At 40.7% G+C, this 16,520-nt stretch overlaps 1 protein-coding gene across 2 annotated transcripts in view; it reads right to left on the reverse strand.

Moving 5' to 3' along the window:
* tgfbr3 (transforming growth factor, beta receptor III) overlaps positions 1-16,520 on the reverse strand; it is a 78,488-nt gene that overhangs the window by 10,304 nt on the left and 51,664 nt on the right. For both annotated transcript variants that reach the window (XM_034881508.1, XM_034881507.1), the window contains exons 5-14: positions 15,404-15,587; positions 12,387-12,549; positions 11,807-11,954; positions 9,228-9,411; positions 8,703-8,974; positions 5,960-6,115; positions 4,306-4,446; positions 3,760-3,945; positions 1,911-2,204; positions 877-1,003 (exon numbers count right to left, since the gene is read on the reverse strand). In XM_034881508.1, coding sequence (XP_034737399.1) covers positions 877-1,003; positions 1,911-2,204; positions 3,760-3,945; positions 4,306-4,446; positions 5,960-6,115; positions 8,703-8,974; positions 9,228-9,411; positions 11,807-11,954; positions 12,387-12,549; positions 15,404-15,587 — 1,855 coding nt within the window. The remainder of the gene's footprint in view (positions 1-876; positions 1,004-1,910; positions 2,205-3,759; positions 3,946-4,305; positions 4,447-5,959; positions 6,116-8,702; positions 8,975-9,227; positions 9,412-11,806; positions 11,955-12,386; positions 12,550-15,403; positions 15,588-16,520) is intronic.

The raw sequence follows: 16,520 nt of genomic DNA on the forward strand, positions 1-16,520 counted from the left end.
TTTAGGTCATAATATATAAAATGTGATGGTGGTTACCTCCCCCCCCACACACACACACACACGCACACACACACACACACACATCTGCAGGCTGCTCTCTCCCTCTGATCAAAATCACAAACCCCTAAGACTCCACAATACAGTGAATGAGTGGCAAAACAAGTGATGATTGAGGGACCTCTAGGCTCCGGCTGGACTGCAGAGGGCCAACAAGGGGACCTCCACTCCTCTCTCTCTCACACACACACACATACACACACATCCTCCCTACTCCCCTCTTTAGTGGAAAGGGGAGGCCACAGAAAAGGCCTTAAGTGAAAACAACTGGAGCTTGGTGCTGCATGACTCCTCTTTTTCCACCTCTCCCTCAGCATGGACTGGTCCAGAGCAGCCGAACTGGGCCTCGTTGTTAGTACACTCCACTTTACTGCAGTCAACCACATGCTAGTATGTACACAATCCCCAACACACACTCTTGTGTACAGCCATTAATGCAAACAGATGCACACACATGTGCATTCACACACACATGTGCATTCACACACACCTGTATACACAATCACACAAACACACACAATGCAGTTAATGATGACCAGATGTGGTGAAGTGATGAGTAGTGTTTTGTGGTTTGGTATCGGAACAAGCGTTCTAGGCTACTTTGTCCTCAGTACTGCTTCTCTCTTTAATACAGTTTCTTTATCAGATTTACACTGAAAACACTGGAAACCAGAGCTTAATTCATAATTTTAAGTGCTAATAAAACCAAAACATGAACGAGAGTGACAAGAGCTTTTAAGACCCAGATGCGTGTAATTCACAGTTGACCTCATGTCATTGTCATAAGATCTGAGTAGGTGTAGGTTTATCTTTACTAACCTGTTTCGTCTGGTTGACCAGATCCATCCACCACAACCAGCGGCTTGGAAGACGTCTTGGTATTCATCATTAGCTCCACGATATTGTCCAGAGTAAGAGAATCACAGGTCTGGCTAGGTTGTAAGCACTGTGTGGACAACATTTACTTGAACTTAAAACAACAAAATGTACAATGGAGAAACAAAACAAAGAAGAAATGTCACTCTATTAAAGGTGTTATGCTTTATAATTGGTTACAGATAAAAAGATTTAAAAGCAAAAGCAGACATGCACATTTCTCAACCTCAAGTGAATTTCCTCTGTCATACCTGACCCAAACTATAGACTTGGAAATGGCAAACTCATGAGCACTACACTTGACCCTGATCAAAATTACAACATCACAATTAAGGCCGTGTTATGGTTGGGCTCCACACAGAGCTTTAGCTTTAGCCTATGTAAGTGGCCTGATGTTTTTAGTTCTGCGCTGGTGTGTGCGTTAAGCCTGCATGTGTGTGTGTGGGGAATGGATGATAGAGCGAGGTAGAAGTGAAAGAGTGATTCACTTTGGAGTGTCACCCCTGTGCTTTCTGACCAAGGTGGGAAATCTTTAGCTGGAAAAGTTAACCCTCACCTCGATTTGAATGATGTTTATGGATAAGGACAACCAGGAAATTAATCTGGGGAAATGCAATGCTACCAAGCCACGGCCGAGCGGCATGCATCAATGAAATTTTTCGAGAGGTGTACGTCAGAATGATGGTCAATCTACGCATGGATGGAAGATGGAAGCTTATTTTTGTTCAACTTATTTTTGTTCAGCAGCTGGATACTTGGCAAACCTTACACTGATTCATGTTTCCTGCTCAGCTTTGGGTGCAAAACTGATACTGAATGGCTAAGGTCAGCCAGAGTAGAGATGGTGCCGTACTACACCAACTTAACATCTTATCAACCCAAAACACTGCTAATATTATATACCCCAGAAGAGACAAAAAATAATCATTAAACATGCAAAAGAATAACAGTAATTTGGAGAAGATTATACTGCATACCGGCGGTTGTCGTTGGTTACTCTGAGATCTCTTGGAGCACAGAGACATCTCGCAGTGCAGGAAAAGAAGGGACATGTTGAACTTTGAGTTGAACGTGAAGCTGAAACTTTTCTTCTCCGCCTGAGTGTAAGGGACAGGGAAGTCCCTCTGAGGATAGTATTTGATAGAGTCGTCTGTCGGGCAGACTGTCTCAATGAGAGGGTAGTCTGAGACCACATTGGGGTTGGAGTTGGGAGAAATGAAGCATGATATGATGGTGAACCCCAGCTCCGGATCTGATGTGGCTGATGTGATCTGAAGCGCACGAGAGAGAAAAAAATATCCTTCAAATACACGGATCATTTGTCAACTGTATGGGCATGCCTCTTTGTCTTAGCAGGACTGAAGTCATGACTGATGAGGTGACGGGGTCTGTCCGAGGTTTCTGCCTGTAAAAAAGAAATTTTTCCTTGCCACTGTAGCACAACATAATTGATCTTGGGGGGCGGGGGTGGGGAATTGATGGGTCTTTGTAAATTATCGAGTGTGTTTGAGACCTACTCCATCTGTAAAGTGTCCTGAGAGAGCTTCCATTGTGATTTGACACTATGTTAATGACAAAGTTGAGCAAAAATAAAATGTTACTCAGATAAGCACTACTAGTATTATTCATACAGTTTATTATTTCAGTTTAGAGAAAATATTGCTATTCATCTAAATCTCAGTAAGAAAGAGAATTAACTAATTTCCCAAATTGGCAAACTGTTTGTTTAAAGCTGCACTAATCAATATTTTTATACAAACAATGGCTCACATAACATTACTGTATGTAATGTGGAAGTGGTTGCTCACCGTGTCAAACCCAGTTTTCTTCAGCTCTACAAAGCTTTTAAGAATCTTTAAGCTCATGGTTTGGGTTTCATTGATGCAACTTCAATATTTATTTTACTCTCAGCAGTCATTTAATCACTGTACACTACTGTACGTGTACCTCACCTGTCCTGCACCAAACGGCAGATAGACAACATTACAGACTAACTGGGAAACAGAGTTTAGCAGTTAGAAGCTAAACAGCGATGTATTTTACTTAGGCGTTGGTGAAAACCAGGCCAAATCTAAAAGGAGAGTGAACATTTGACTTTCATTCATCAAGTGGACACAAGAATGACAAAATGAATGCTAATGTTGCTCTGTCTGTTGGATGGGTAACAACTTTTTAGTAACACATTGGCTATGTCAACTGCAACAAATTTACAAATAGTATATTAGTCCCAGTTAGGATGCTAGTAATATCTTTCCATCTATGACCATCTTTTGAGTTATACTTTATCATCTTTCCTTCTTTCAGAGCTGTCAGTGGAATCTTTATTGGAATGGAAAAACGAAAACACAGAAATACACAGAAACACTTTTGTAACCGGCTGGCTCTGCGTCCACACTTTCTCCCGCTGATATCATTATAAATCATCTTGTCAAAAGACCTCAGAGTATGAGTCTTTGCCATCTCTTAGATGACCTCCATAATTGTGTGATGAAAGAAGGATTTTGAGGCAGCAAGACACGTGCACATGTCTCTGTATCCAGCTCCGTAAAGGTCCAGCCAGGATACAGAGAGACAAAGAGAGTAGATATAAAGAATATGAGGGTTGAAAGTGAATATTAGATAGCCCCAACTAATCAAAACACAAATTGACCTTGTGGATGTCACGAGAAACCAAAGCAAGAAGAGCCAGCCAGCAAGAACACAGAGCACAGTTTTACACAGTTTTAATTTAGGAAGAAAAAAAAAAAATTGCATAAGAGACATACTGCATACCTACTGCAAAAACACATTAAACAAATAGTAACTTATTAGAAATGCAAAGCATACCTCCACAAAGACTTCCTGCTTTTGTGAAACAGTGTAGAAAGGCTGGCGTGAAGGGTTGTTGAATGGCAGTGTGTTGTACAACTCCATGTTAAATGTCACATTGCTGACTGGTTGCCTCCCTGGTCCTGGTAAAATCCTGGGAAATTTTGCTGAGGTTTCCTGGTTCTTTCGGTACGTGCAATTGAACTAGGAGGAGGATAAGACAAAGCCAACACAAATATCAGCAGGGATCTGACATCTGATTTCACTGTGAAAAACCCTCACCCTACATGTGTGTCAGTGTTTGACAACAGTAAGATTCAGAAAACAGGGAAGAGATACCGTACAAGAACAATAAGTGGGAGATAAGGAAAGGATGACACAAAGGAAAATTAGTCAGTAGAGGGAAGATAATGGAGAAACTTCAAAATGAAAAAGGAGTTTCTTCCAACTCTGCATAATTTACCTACAGATGTAGATGATCATTGGTCTTGACTTGTCAACTTTCACAGCGCAATGAGATGCAGCTTTCCCAGAGAACCAACCACAATGATTCCATTTTCTTACCACTATGACCGTCTGGTGCTTTTTGGGCTCCGTAAAGGTCCTCTCTAACTCCCTCGGGAACAGCACGTCTCCAGATTGCAGATTATCATAATCCAGCGGCCCACCACTCCCATCCTTAGTCTCAGCATGACTCCTCAAAACCTGAAATCCACAGAGGAGTCCGTTACTAACAAAACCTGAGCCACATCAGTTAGTAAGTGAAAGGAAAACTTTCATAAAGGTTCCTTTTTCAGAATTTTTAAAAACAAACAGATCCAGAGGCACAGCGATTTGATTCTTTAGGAAGAGTTGCCAAAACATTCTGTAACCAATGACTTGGATATAAATTGTGGGAATGTCCTGTGGCTTCAGCAGTGGGACTCATCTTGGACATAAACATAAAACATGCTTTTAATTCCTCAGTAGAGCAGAAGAATGTCAGGGGCATGACATGAGGTCACCCTGTTTCTAGAAACATCTCATTTAATGAGGTGAGAAAACAATCTCAACAACACTACAGCGTTGTTCCTGAGTCTGCACCAAGTTAGTTAGTTGACTTGCCATTGGTGCCACTGCTGAATTAAATCATGTACCAGGACAGGAGAAACAACAGCCAAAACAGATTATCTTTGATGTGTAGGGACCTAGACAATGCCAAGTTATCTCTTTTGACTGGAGGGTAAAGGTTATCCCTGCATCCAAGTGCTTAACACAAAAGACAACCTTGGACATGTGCCCAGGTTTTCAATCTGTATTGGACACAAAATGTGTTGTTCCAAATTTCCCCCACAAAAGATCTCAAAAGGTTGGGGAGGAAGTGATTCATCCTTGCTTGTTAGAACAAACACGCTGAATGAATGCATTCCATAATAATGAAGACAACCGGGGATGTCAGATGTGAATTATGTGTCCCATAAAAACACTCCCACACTGTTCACCATTACATAAAAATTTACTTTAAATTAATTATATTTTTCTTTTAATTCCTCCAATTAAGAGGATAAAAGAATTTGTGAAAATCATTTAAGCTTCAAGCCTCTGAGTGGGCGTTTCCTGTCAGCTGTTGTCATCTGATAGCTGACGTTGCTAGGAAACATGTTAACTTCCGTGACTCTCTACTGTCATTTTTTCCTTCTTTTTCAACACGCCCACATAGCACGGGTGATGTACTATCTGCAATTAAGACGTTTGTATTCCACTCACGAAATGGAAGGTGGTTGTCTGTGCTAACTTTCACTGACAAAAAGGTTTACACCTACTTAGCCTAGTTAGCGTACTTAAGCAAAGGTGAACATGGTGCTAGTTAACTGTCTGTGTTGGAATTTAAGTTATATTAGGAATTCATTTTGGTGCCCACCCACACAAATATATCCCCAATCTAATTAAACAACCAAAGATGTACGCCCCCTGAATAAAAGTAACGCTAATGTAGTGAGTGCTAACACTGCAGTAAAAGAAATAAAACATGAATTTCTTTTTTTACGTAAATACAATTTTGACCAAATAAATAATCAAGTCAAATCAAACACCAAAAATGCTGATTTCAGTTTAACTTTCTTTGTATTTAAATGATAAACTAGGCCCTTTTTCATGGTTCTGGTAAACCAGCATTATTGTCACGACTTGTTTTAAACTAAAATGTTATAATAGGTGTAACAATATGTGTAGTACTCACAGAGTTGATGTGGAGGGCCATTGGGCTACCCTGCATGGGATATACAGTGGTCATACAGCCAGTCAGTGGAGTTTCCAGTGTGTAGTGGGTGGCATTGACTGTTGCTTTGCAAGCTGGGTCTTGTAGGGTGAGGTTGGCATGAGCAAACCCATTTGCCTGAGGACACATCACAAAATGGCAACATTGGATATAGATAAAACAAAAATTTTCCTTTATTATCTTATTTTCAGAATTAGAAAAAAAGCCAAACGGTTGTGTGAGAATTTGGGTTCCCAGGAATAAACAAATCCCACAAGGTGGTCTAGCTCCAGCCCCAGCTTCTACTAATTACAGTCTATGCCAGTTTCCATTCTGTGATGTGGTCTGACTACGCAGTCCCCGTGTTCAGACGCCAAATATTGGGGAATGTCTGCTTGCTTCAATGTAAGCCTGTGTATAAAAGGGACGCTGACATTTACATAAACAGTATTAGAACAATAGCAACTTTTATCGTTTTACTTGCCAGAATGTCTTTCCTATTTTAATTTGTAGACCTGATACTTACTTTGATCAGGTCATCTTCATCAGAAGGCAAAACTGATCTCTACAGACGAACGCACACATATTATTGACCTTTGTGTAAATAGACAGTCTCTTTAATTTGCTGTCATTCTCACAGTGACCACTGTGGTACATTATAATACAGTGCACATAATGAGGTTATTGTTGTGGGTCCTAAACACCTCCAAACCTCATTATCTAAAGACATAACTACTCAGGATGACATTGCCCTGGCCTCCAGAACTACTGTCAGAAATCTAGAAGTTATTTTTGATCAGAATATATCCTTTAACGCCTTTTTAAAACAATTTTCAAGAACACCTTCATAACATTGCCAAAAATAGGAACATCCTGTCTCAAAACAATACTGAAAAACTATTCCATGCATTTGTTACTTCCAGGCTGGACTACTGTAATTCCTTATTATCAGGATGCTCAAATAAGTCCCTTAAGACTCTCCAGCTGATCCAGAATGCTGCAGCACGTGTTCTTACAAGAACTAAGAAAAGAGATCATATTTCTCCTGTATTAGATTCTCTCCATTGGCTTACTGTAAAATCCAGGATTAAATTTAAAATCCTTCTCCTGACCTACAAAGCTTTAAATGGTCAAGCACCATCATATATTGAAGATCTCATAGTACCTTATTGTCTTTAGAGAGTACCTTAGAGTTCATTGTGGTTCCTAGAGTTTCTAAAAGTAGTATGGGAGCCAGAGCCTTCAGCTATCAGGCTCCTCTCCTGTGGAATCAGTTCCTGGTCTGGGTTTGGGAGGCAGACACTGTCACCACATTTGTAAAATTAAAACTCTCCTCTTTGATAATGCTTTTATTTAGGGAGTGTGGAGTTGCAGCGTTTGACTAGATTGGCGGGGAGGGTATATAGCTACAGAAGCAGCACCACTTCTTGTCTCTGCTTCTCTTCATAGCCTCAGATTAATCTACCAACCCTTATAGAACAGGCTCAGGTCTGCATTGCACCAGCGCTTATTTATGCTGTCCTAGTTTTTGTATATTGCTACTGTATGCCCTGCAGTGCCCTGCTGGGCCATGAAATACTACTAGGCCTACTATTAATACTAACTACTATTTCTAGTCACATTTCTAGAATTTTTGGGTCTTGAGATAACTGTTGTTATGATTTGATACTATAGATAACATTGAACTGAATTAGAATCTTTTTGGATATTAAAAAAAGAAACATGGAGGGCTATGTTGGCATTTTCTAATTTCAGTGCAGAAGAATTTATTCAGCCCTCTTACTAGTCCTGACACTGGTGTTCTATTTGGATGTCCTCCATGTTTGTTGTTTTCTGTTCTTCTCTTCACAGTTTGTCACATTAAGTCTGTGTCGCAAGAGCAGAGATGTGATTTAGGTGGTAGAGCAGTCACCTACCAATCGGAAGGTTGGTGGTTCAATTCCTGGCACTGTAGTCCCAGGTTAAAATGTCCTTGGGCAAGATACTGAGCCCCAATTGCTCCCAATGATGTGCCATAGTGGTGTAAATGTGTTTAAAGTGTATGTGATAAGCAGGTGTCACCTTGTTCGGCGACCACAGTGTGTGCTTTGAGTAGTTGTAAGACTAGAAAAGTGATATATAAATACAGTACATTTACAGTTAAAACTTTAAATGCAAAAAAGAGACTGACATGCAGTCATGGGGTGCAGGTGTTAAACGAACCTGCGGCTGCTGCGGCAAGAAATGAGCCCTAGTACATAGGCTGCATACTTAACCAGGTGAGCTACCCATGTTGTGTATGTTTATACTTGTTGCACAATGTTGGAGTAAAATGAAACCAAACCATCTAAATAAGTATTAGTTGTCTTGCATTGCCAGACTTTCTTCCACAGCGCTGCGGAGTCCACGCAGCATTCCTGGATGGCAGAACAATGTGCTCTGGTTTATTGGCATTTATTTAAACCAATCACAATTATCTTGGGTGGCGCTAAGCGCCACACTGAGCAAACAGTACACGTGTACATTCAAAGTTTTTTTTAGTCGTGCAACAGAAAAGATAAATTAACCCGGAGTTTAAAGTACCAACACAAAGAAAACGTAAGGTAAGAGACATTCAGCCAAAATGAAAGACATCCGATGGAAACCTGAACAATTCTAGAGGTGGAACGTTGTGGATATAGACTAGTTGTACTGTATAGGTTTCTAGGTGGGATCCATGATCTTTAAAATAGTGCAGTCCACTCACTTGCAGGCTTTCTTTATCAATGCTGACTACCATCCTCTTGTCCTCACACCGCACAGTGTGGCCAACACTGAGAACGCCCTGATGCTCCTCAGGCTCTCCGTTGTCCCAGGGCCAGTTGTCGAAGGAGGAGGGCAGGGGGTCAGAGATATGTGGAGGGAAGGGAAAGGGCAAACCGGAGCGTCGTGAATCAGTTCCAGCTCTTAGATGAGGACTGGAGTCAAGCAGGATGGAGTGCTCTGGGGGTAACATGCTCTCCAGAGGATCCACCACATCTGGAAGTCACACATTGTGAGAACCTCATGAGGCTGATTTTACAGGCAGAGAAATTACACAGGACCACAGCTATAAACCCATTTTGCCATTTTACGCTAGTTTCTATGAAATGTGCAATATTAGTCATGAAAAAATTGTAGCAGCTGCTAAAATGTATGTCTTGTGCATAGTACAAGTAGTAATTTAGCTGAACACATTGTTTCTATTTCTGCGTAAGTATAATTCAATTCAGATGATGCTTCTTTAGCCTACCTGGCTCTCTTAGTCTGATATTGAAGTGGTTAGCCACAGGAGTGTTGGTATAAGATGTGACTGCACTGTAGCCATGCTCCCCTGCCCACTTGATTAAGGCTTGTGACCCTGATGGCAAGTGCTGCTTGGGGGATTTTGACACTTGCATCAGTGTACTTGAACTAACACTCACAGTGTCAGAGGCCTGCGGAAAAGAAAGCAGAGGTGTCATTTATGTTGCCTGTGCATGTTTTCTGTCAAAAAGAACACATTTGATTTTCATTTAGTAATACCATATATTTAGGGAAGCTCCCTTCAGATCTTCATAAACAAAAGACACAATTTACTGTTCAAGTTTTAACAAAGATATTCAACTTCATGTACAGTCCTGCTCTCATTCTGTGTCAAGTGTGAATCATTTACACGAGTGTAAGGGTAATAGGCGTGTCACCGCTAAATCAATGCTGAGAAACCAACATGTTGGCTCCTAAAATCCATGTCCTGCCCTGCTGCATTCCCTCCCAATGTGAGGGAGTAATAATTTGTTCTCATAGCCATTTCCCACACATTCAAGCCTCTTGAGCAACGCTGAGGAGATCCTGCTTTCTGACAGAAGCAAGGCCTCAGTTTTACGAGGCTATCATATCATATAAATAGTTGACACTCTCCCAAACATTGGTTGCACAGGCACAGCATCCTGTGTCCCACTGCTGTCAAATAAAAGTCAAAATGTCAGCTATTTGGGAACAAAAAACGTATTTTTGTGTACACTGACCATCACTTTGTGGTTGAACATTGATTATAATGTGGGGCAACTACAAAACAGTAGCTAAACTCAAAGCTAACCATTTTAACATACATTTACCATGTTTTTAGGTTACTTGAGAACATGTACATGTGGTAAATGTTGAAAAAGCTGACCTGAACCCTGCTATGGACTCTACTCACATCATGTTGATAGGCATTATTGTCTATGCACGGTACAACCACTGATGCCATTTATGTAATTGGATTTAAATAGATTTCATGTTACATACATGTACGTGTAAATATTGTTAAAACACAACCATCATTTCCAGATTTGATAGATTGTAGATAGTTGATTAGTCTTTGGCCAAATTTTTTGAAAGTTATAATTTTCTCTGTTTAATATCATTGTAAATTAAATATATTTGGGTTTTATTAAAAAATCTAAGATTTCATACTTTGCTATGAAAACTTGTGATTGGAATGTGTCACTATTTTAATCTAAGTTCATCTGGCGTGCATACCAAATTTCATGGCAATCTCTCCCTTAGTCTTTGACCAAATCCAAAAATGCCTACCTGTACAAAATGTTACACCAATCCATTTGGTAGTTGTTGAGATATTTCAGTCGGGACCCCTGTGGTGGACAGACTGACTGACAGACCGACATTTCCATCCACAGAGCGATGCTAAATGATCTACATTACTGGCCAAAATTGCTTAACTGTGTACAAAATGTAATGTTGGTATGACAAACACAAATCTGTTGGGAACCACCACCAGAGGCATTACTATCCGTTTGTGCTGATGTAAGTACCACAGATTTTGACCTGGCATCACACTCACACAACCTGACTGACTTACTGTACAGCAGTGACCAGGCAGCTGTACAAACACACTGCAGCTTGCAAAAGCGCAGTGTCATGAGTATCAGCATTTCCCAGTGAAGAAACACAGAACCCCTTGCACACTTCCGCTGAAATATGTCCAGGGTTAGCAACAGCAAACTGATAGGCAATGAGAGTCCATCATATTGTAAATACCAAAAGTCACCAGACATATGAAATATTTTACATTCAGTACATTAAAAATAAGTTTTCTTGCACTGATTGTTTTTCACTCTAGAGAAAGACTAGGTTTAACATTCCACCCCTGGAGCAATTACGGTGGTTGGACAACTGCCAACTCACCATCAACATGATCTACAGTTAAACTATTCTTCCAAAGTGTACATAGGTATCATACTCTTATAGTTGCTAAGGATCCTGAGAGACTTGAGTAACACTTATGAAGATTTAATATCAAAAGTGTGTACTCATATTTAGTGTTGATATGTATAAAACCATATTGTTAAGTCAAGGGCATTCTGATATATTGCCGTAATTAGCCAGTGTTTGTCTTATGTGTGAGGCAGGGAGGTCCTAACAACTTGCAGCTTAAAAAAGGTGCCTAAAGCAAGCGCTGCTTGTAACTCACATTGTAACTGATGGGAAGCAGCTTAGGCTCTATGTGCAGCTGAAGTATTGCAGTAGCCTTGGCTCTGAAAATATGTGATACCCCATCACTCTGAATGTGATGACAATCCCTGGAGCTGCCACAATGAAATTTCACAGTTCTTCCTAACCTGTTATCTCCACACTTTCCTGCAGCGTAGACCAGGCACCAATTCAACACACATTGTGGTGTGACAAATTCTCTGGTCAGTGGTGCAAAGTAGTGACATTTCTGTCTGCAACATGACTTGTAAGCCACTGCAATGTGTGATAAAGCTATATAAGTGGTGAAGTCTTCAAACGAAAAAAAGATGCTTCTGAATGGGAAGCGTTTTGTCTATTGTCATGCTGATAACTTACCACTACATTCAGCTTGCCAATCACACTGTGGGCCTTGATGACCCAGTTGACAGACTTGGCGCACTTGAGCAGCAAGACTATGTCACGATGCAGCAGGGCATCGTCACCCAGAGGCCGTAGATCCACTATAACGTCCACCTGGAAAGCACTACAGAGACGGAGGAAGAGAAAAATCATCTTGAATAGTTAGGTCTACATTGTGGTATCAAGCCTTCTGTGTCTGGCCAGCTAATTAAAAAGATGGATACTTTCCCAGAAAAAAAGCAGACATATGCACTACAGACCAGATAGCACTGAAGTGAGATACAGCGCAGTTACAAACACATTCCCAGATTTGTGGTCTTTTCGGAGAACAGATTAATCAGCCCACTGGGGGAGTGGGCAGATTATCTGGCAACCTATACTTTAACACCCAGATTTGAAATGTCTTTCCCAAAAAAAACACCACTAAGCGAACAGCAACCCCCCACCCTCCTTCATGTGAGTTTCCATCCAAAACCTACTCCACAGAGACTTGCAAAAGCATCTTGACCTCAAAAATAAACTATGACAACATGTTTTCTTGGCTTTGGCTGCTCACCTGCTGGAGTTAGGGGCTTGGAGCTCAATGATGTGGACTTCTTGGTCTTTGTCGGGTCCAGACAGGACACAACCCTTTGATGTCTGTGGCTCCACGTAGCCTCCCAGGTAGTTCAGAGACAAGAACTTGGTATCAATCTTGCAAGTGTCCGAAAACAGTGGATCTGAAGTTGGAAAAAATTTTATGTCACTGGATGGGGATGCCATGAGGCTATTCTGATTCCCCAAAGGAATAATACAGCTTTTTGTCACCCCTCCACAATGGGGAGGTTGGAGCAAGAGACCAGCTAGAGAACAGCCCCGCTGCTTCTGGGAGGAATTCAATGTACTGCTCACAGACTTCAATAGAGTGGATGTTACCTTTGACCCAGCCGTTCCAGCTGAGGAACAGTCTCCCTGCTCCCTTTACTACACAGACCTGCAGCTGGTATTCCCATTGTCTCAGCACTAACTAAGCCAAGTACTGTGTTGGATGAGGTCGGGCGTGCTCTGGTTGGCATGACCTGTCTTTTTATCAACAGGCAATTTGTCTTTTGGTTTTTACGTGGGAAAACAAAACACTGATTTCTACCAGGATTCCTCTACAATAACAGAACAATGGCATTAATAAATCCATTTACCAAACCATCTAATGTTTTCCCCTCCATTTTCACAACTGTTCAAAAAAATTTTAACTGCTAAAAAAGTACTTTTAGAATGTGAAAAGTCACCCCTCCCCTTCTCAGCACTCGGAGAACACACAAGGCAGCTGCTTCCTTATTTGGCAAACAGAGAATCAGACAAAGTGTAAACTGAAGGTTGGCACTTTGCTTTCCGGAACCCTTGTGGCATTTGAAAGAGCTGAGGGGAGACCTTGAGTACTGGCCTGGTTAGGAGGCGAAGGGAGAATCTGTCCATCTTTGTGAAACATTACTAACGATGTGAAGGAGTGGAAATCTACAGCTCTTTACTTGAAGTAAACATCATGGCACTCTGGGCTTTTGCCAAACCACAGCTTTTAATGACACAAGCCAAACGCTTGCAGGCTGAGAAACCACTCCACTCTCCACGGCAACAAACATCATAGAGAGAAAACTTATCACCAACAGTAGAAGAGCCATTATTTCTCTATAGACAGGAGCCTTGTTTCATTTCCATGTGGTGAAAGATGCTCATTAAAAACAATTTCTCCTGACTCAGAGCTGATACATTATGAAGTCCGACGTACACGTTCACTGTGTGGACCGGCCAGTCGAGAATGAAGACTCGAATGTCCACGGCTCAAACATGTGTGAAGATCAATCATAGCCTCCCATGAGAATCCTGCAGTGCTTCCTCACTTCAGACATGCTACCCCCTCTCCTTACTTATGGAAAAATGTGAACTCTTACCACAATCCTTGCACTTACTGTTTTGTTTCTATAACTTCTCTATTTGTAGTAGCATTGCCCTTGCGAAGGCAGTCAAGAAGAAGACAACCATAAAGCAAAGATGCATATGTAAATATTGCATCTTACAAAGGAAGTAAATCCATTCTATAAAATTTTTAGTATCTCAAGGGTACGCATAGTGTTGCGGGAGTAATAAATAATGCAAACATAACTTTTGTCTGTCTACATGAAAACTCAACAGTGCACCTTTAAGTTAGGCATTTTTTAAGAGTAACTCTGAATTACACATGTTAACATTTCACTTTTTGTTATCCAGGAAGATTCTCCAATATCTCATCAAAACATTACCTCTACATAAACTTGTGGTGAATTACTTAATCTATCTGAGTATATATACAGATAGTAGACATGCAGCAAAATGTGCCACGCAAAAAGTCTTGCTATTTTGAAGATTTGTTTTGTCATTTGTTCAATTGATTCATAAAAATTACACAATATGTCCATGACAATTTCCTATTTTCCATCTTCAAATTGCTTGTTTTGTCTGAGTTACAGTCCAAACCAAATAATATTCAATTAACTATCTCCATTCCCCACAGACATTAGCAAAAGATTCTCATCTGGAAAAACTGGAACTAGGGAATTTTTAGCATTGTGCTTGAAAAATTTGTTTTAATAGTTACAAATTAATTATTATGCCCTTATGTTCTATGTTCTTTTTTCCCCAGCATGTTCCCTTGGATCAGGGAGGCTCCAAAATCAGGGTAGCAGCTGTCGCCTTGGTCCCGCTCCACGTTCTGTGATGCCATGTTCATCTGCTACACTCTGCGGTGCCCAGCTACGTCCTGCTACGTCCTGCTGTGCCTTGTAATGCTGCACAGCGTCCTGCCATGCCATTAACTACTACAAAGAACTGCTACCAACTACTATTTCTTTCTACTTTTGTTATTTCCACTCTTCATTCTAACCCCAACCGGTCGCCAGACACCGCCTACCATGAGCCTGGGTCTGTCCGAGGTTTCTGCCTTAAAGGAAGTTTTTCCTCGCCACTGTTGCACTGTTGCTTGCTCTGGAGGAGACTACTAGAACTGTTGGGTCCTTGTAAATTATGGAGTGTGGTCTATCTGTAAAGTGTCTTGAGATAACTCTTGTTATGAATTGATACTCTAAATAAAATTGAATTGAAATTGAATTGAATTATTTATAGATATTATTGATTAATTGTTACCCCTCTAATAAAAAGTATAGGTTCAACTAAAGAAAACATCTCTTTATGCGTATAAAAACGTATAAGAAATATTATGATAATGATTCATGATAATTCATGCAATGATTTTAATGTTTTGTAATTCAGCCAAATACTCAAATACATAATTAATGCACTTTATGTATATTGGTGGGGTCCAAAGATTCTTAAGGACGTAGGGAGCGACAGCTTAGAATAACCACAGGTTGCCAGTTAAAAAAGTGTGTAAGGGTGAATGCCGGTTGAGGGAAGGAAGTAGGGAGTAGTTTCCCAGAGTAGTGCATGAAAATCTCTAGCCATGGTTCAAACACTAAAGCTAAGTGAAGTTATGGAAGCTGATGGGGATTGGAGAGGCCTAGGGGCCTACAGCTATGTTGGAAATGTTGGGAATCTAGTACACACCTTCTCCGACTTTGATGTAAATGTCTTGAGTCAGCCTGAGCTCAGAGAAAGAGGTGACTGCCCTGTACTTCTTCTGGGCCCAGTTGAGGAGGTGCTCGTTGCCATGGGGAAGGGTCTCCTTCTGGATCCGGCAGAAGAGGGAGAAGTTTCCCGGCTGAAAGTAGACCTCTGAGCCCTCAGATACCTTGAGGAGGGGAAACACAACAGTGTTATAGGCCAAAAGAGCTGCAATAAGCTGTTATTTCAGTTCTACGCAATATGATAGTAAATGCCTAAAAAAAGGAACTGGGTGTTTTGTATTTGGCTTTAATGATGTCCAGCATCGTTTTTAGTTGGAATATTTACTAAAGTAAAACAATAATTTATTAAATATTCTGTATTTCACTTAATAGTTTAAGATGTCAACGCTGTGACCTCTCTGTTGAGAAGGGTATGTACATAAAATCAAGTGAAGAAAAACCTGCAGGCGGACTGAATATAAGTCTTTCCAAAATTAAACCTGCTCTCTAAACAATGGTGAAACCCATCCTACACACTTCATCCCAACGATTATTTTAAAGCTTCTACAAATACTCTCTGCTTATTTTTTACACATGTTCCTCACCTCAATAACGTGTCTGATTTTCTTTGTTTATACAGTGTACTGCGCTGCAGTGCGTCATCACATGTGTGTAGGTCTGCTTTAAAATGGTCACAAGAAATAACAGAGAAGACACAAATACTCGACACAGACAGACTGACAGACAGGATCGCCAGTAGGTGGACATTGATACTCAAAACACGTAAAACACAAACATTTAAGCTATGCTCGTAGTCAGATGTGAAACTGCTAGCATAAAAACACATTTTCAAAACATTCAGACAATAATGTTATGCATGTTATATTACTGAATACTAACATGATAAAAAGTTGGATGACATGCTGAATCCAGAAATGTAAATTGACACAAAATAACATAAAGGATGGAGAAGTTTTAAAACTATGGAGGGCATAGAATTGCTGATTTGCGAGAAAACGGGGACTGGCCTCGCCGTATTGAGGAAGGACCACCCCTTTAGCACTTAATGGAGCTCAGCCCGAATGCTTCATTTCACAGAGATAAACATTCACATGTGC

The sequence above is a fragment of the Etheostoma cragini genome, chromosome 9 (genome assembly GCF_013103735.1).
Source record: "Etheostoma cragini isolate CJK2018 chromosome 9, CSU_Ecrag_1.0, whole genome shotgun sequence".
In the NCBI taxonomy this organism is placed as follows: Eukaryota; Metazoa; Chordata; class Actinopteri; order Perciformes; family Percidae; genus Etheostoma; species Etheostoma cragini.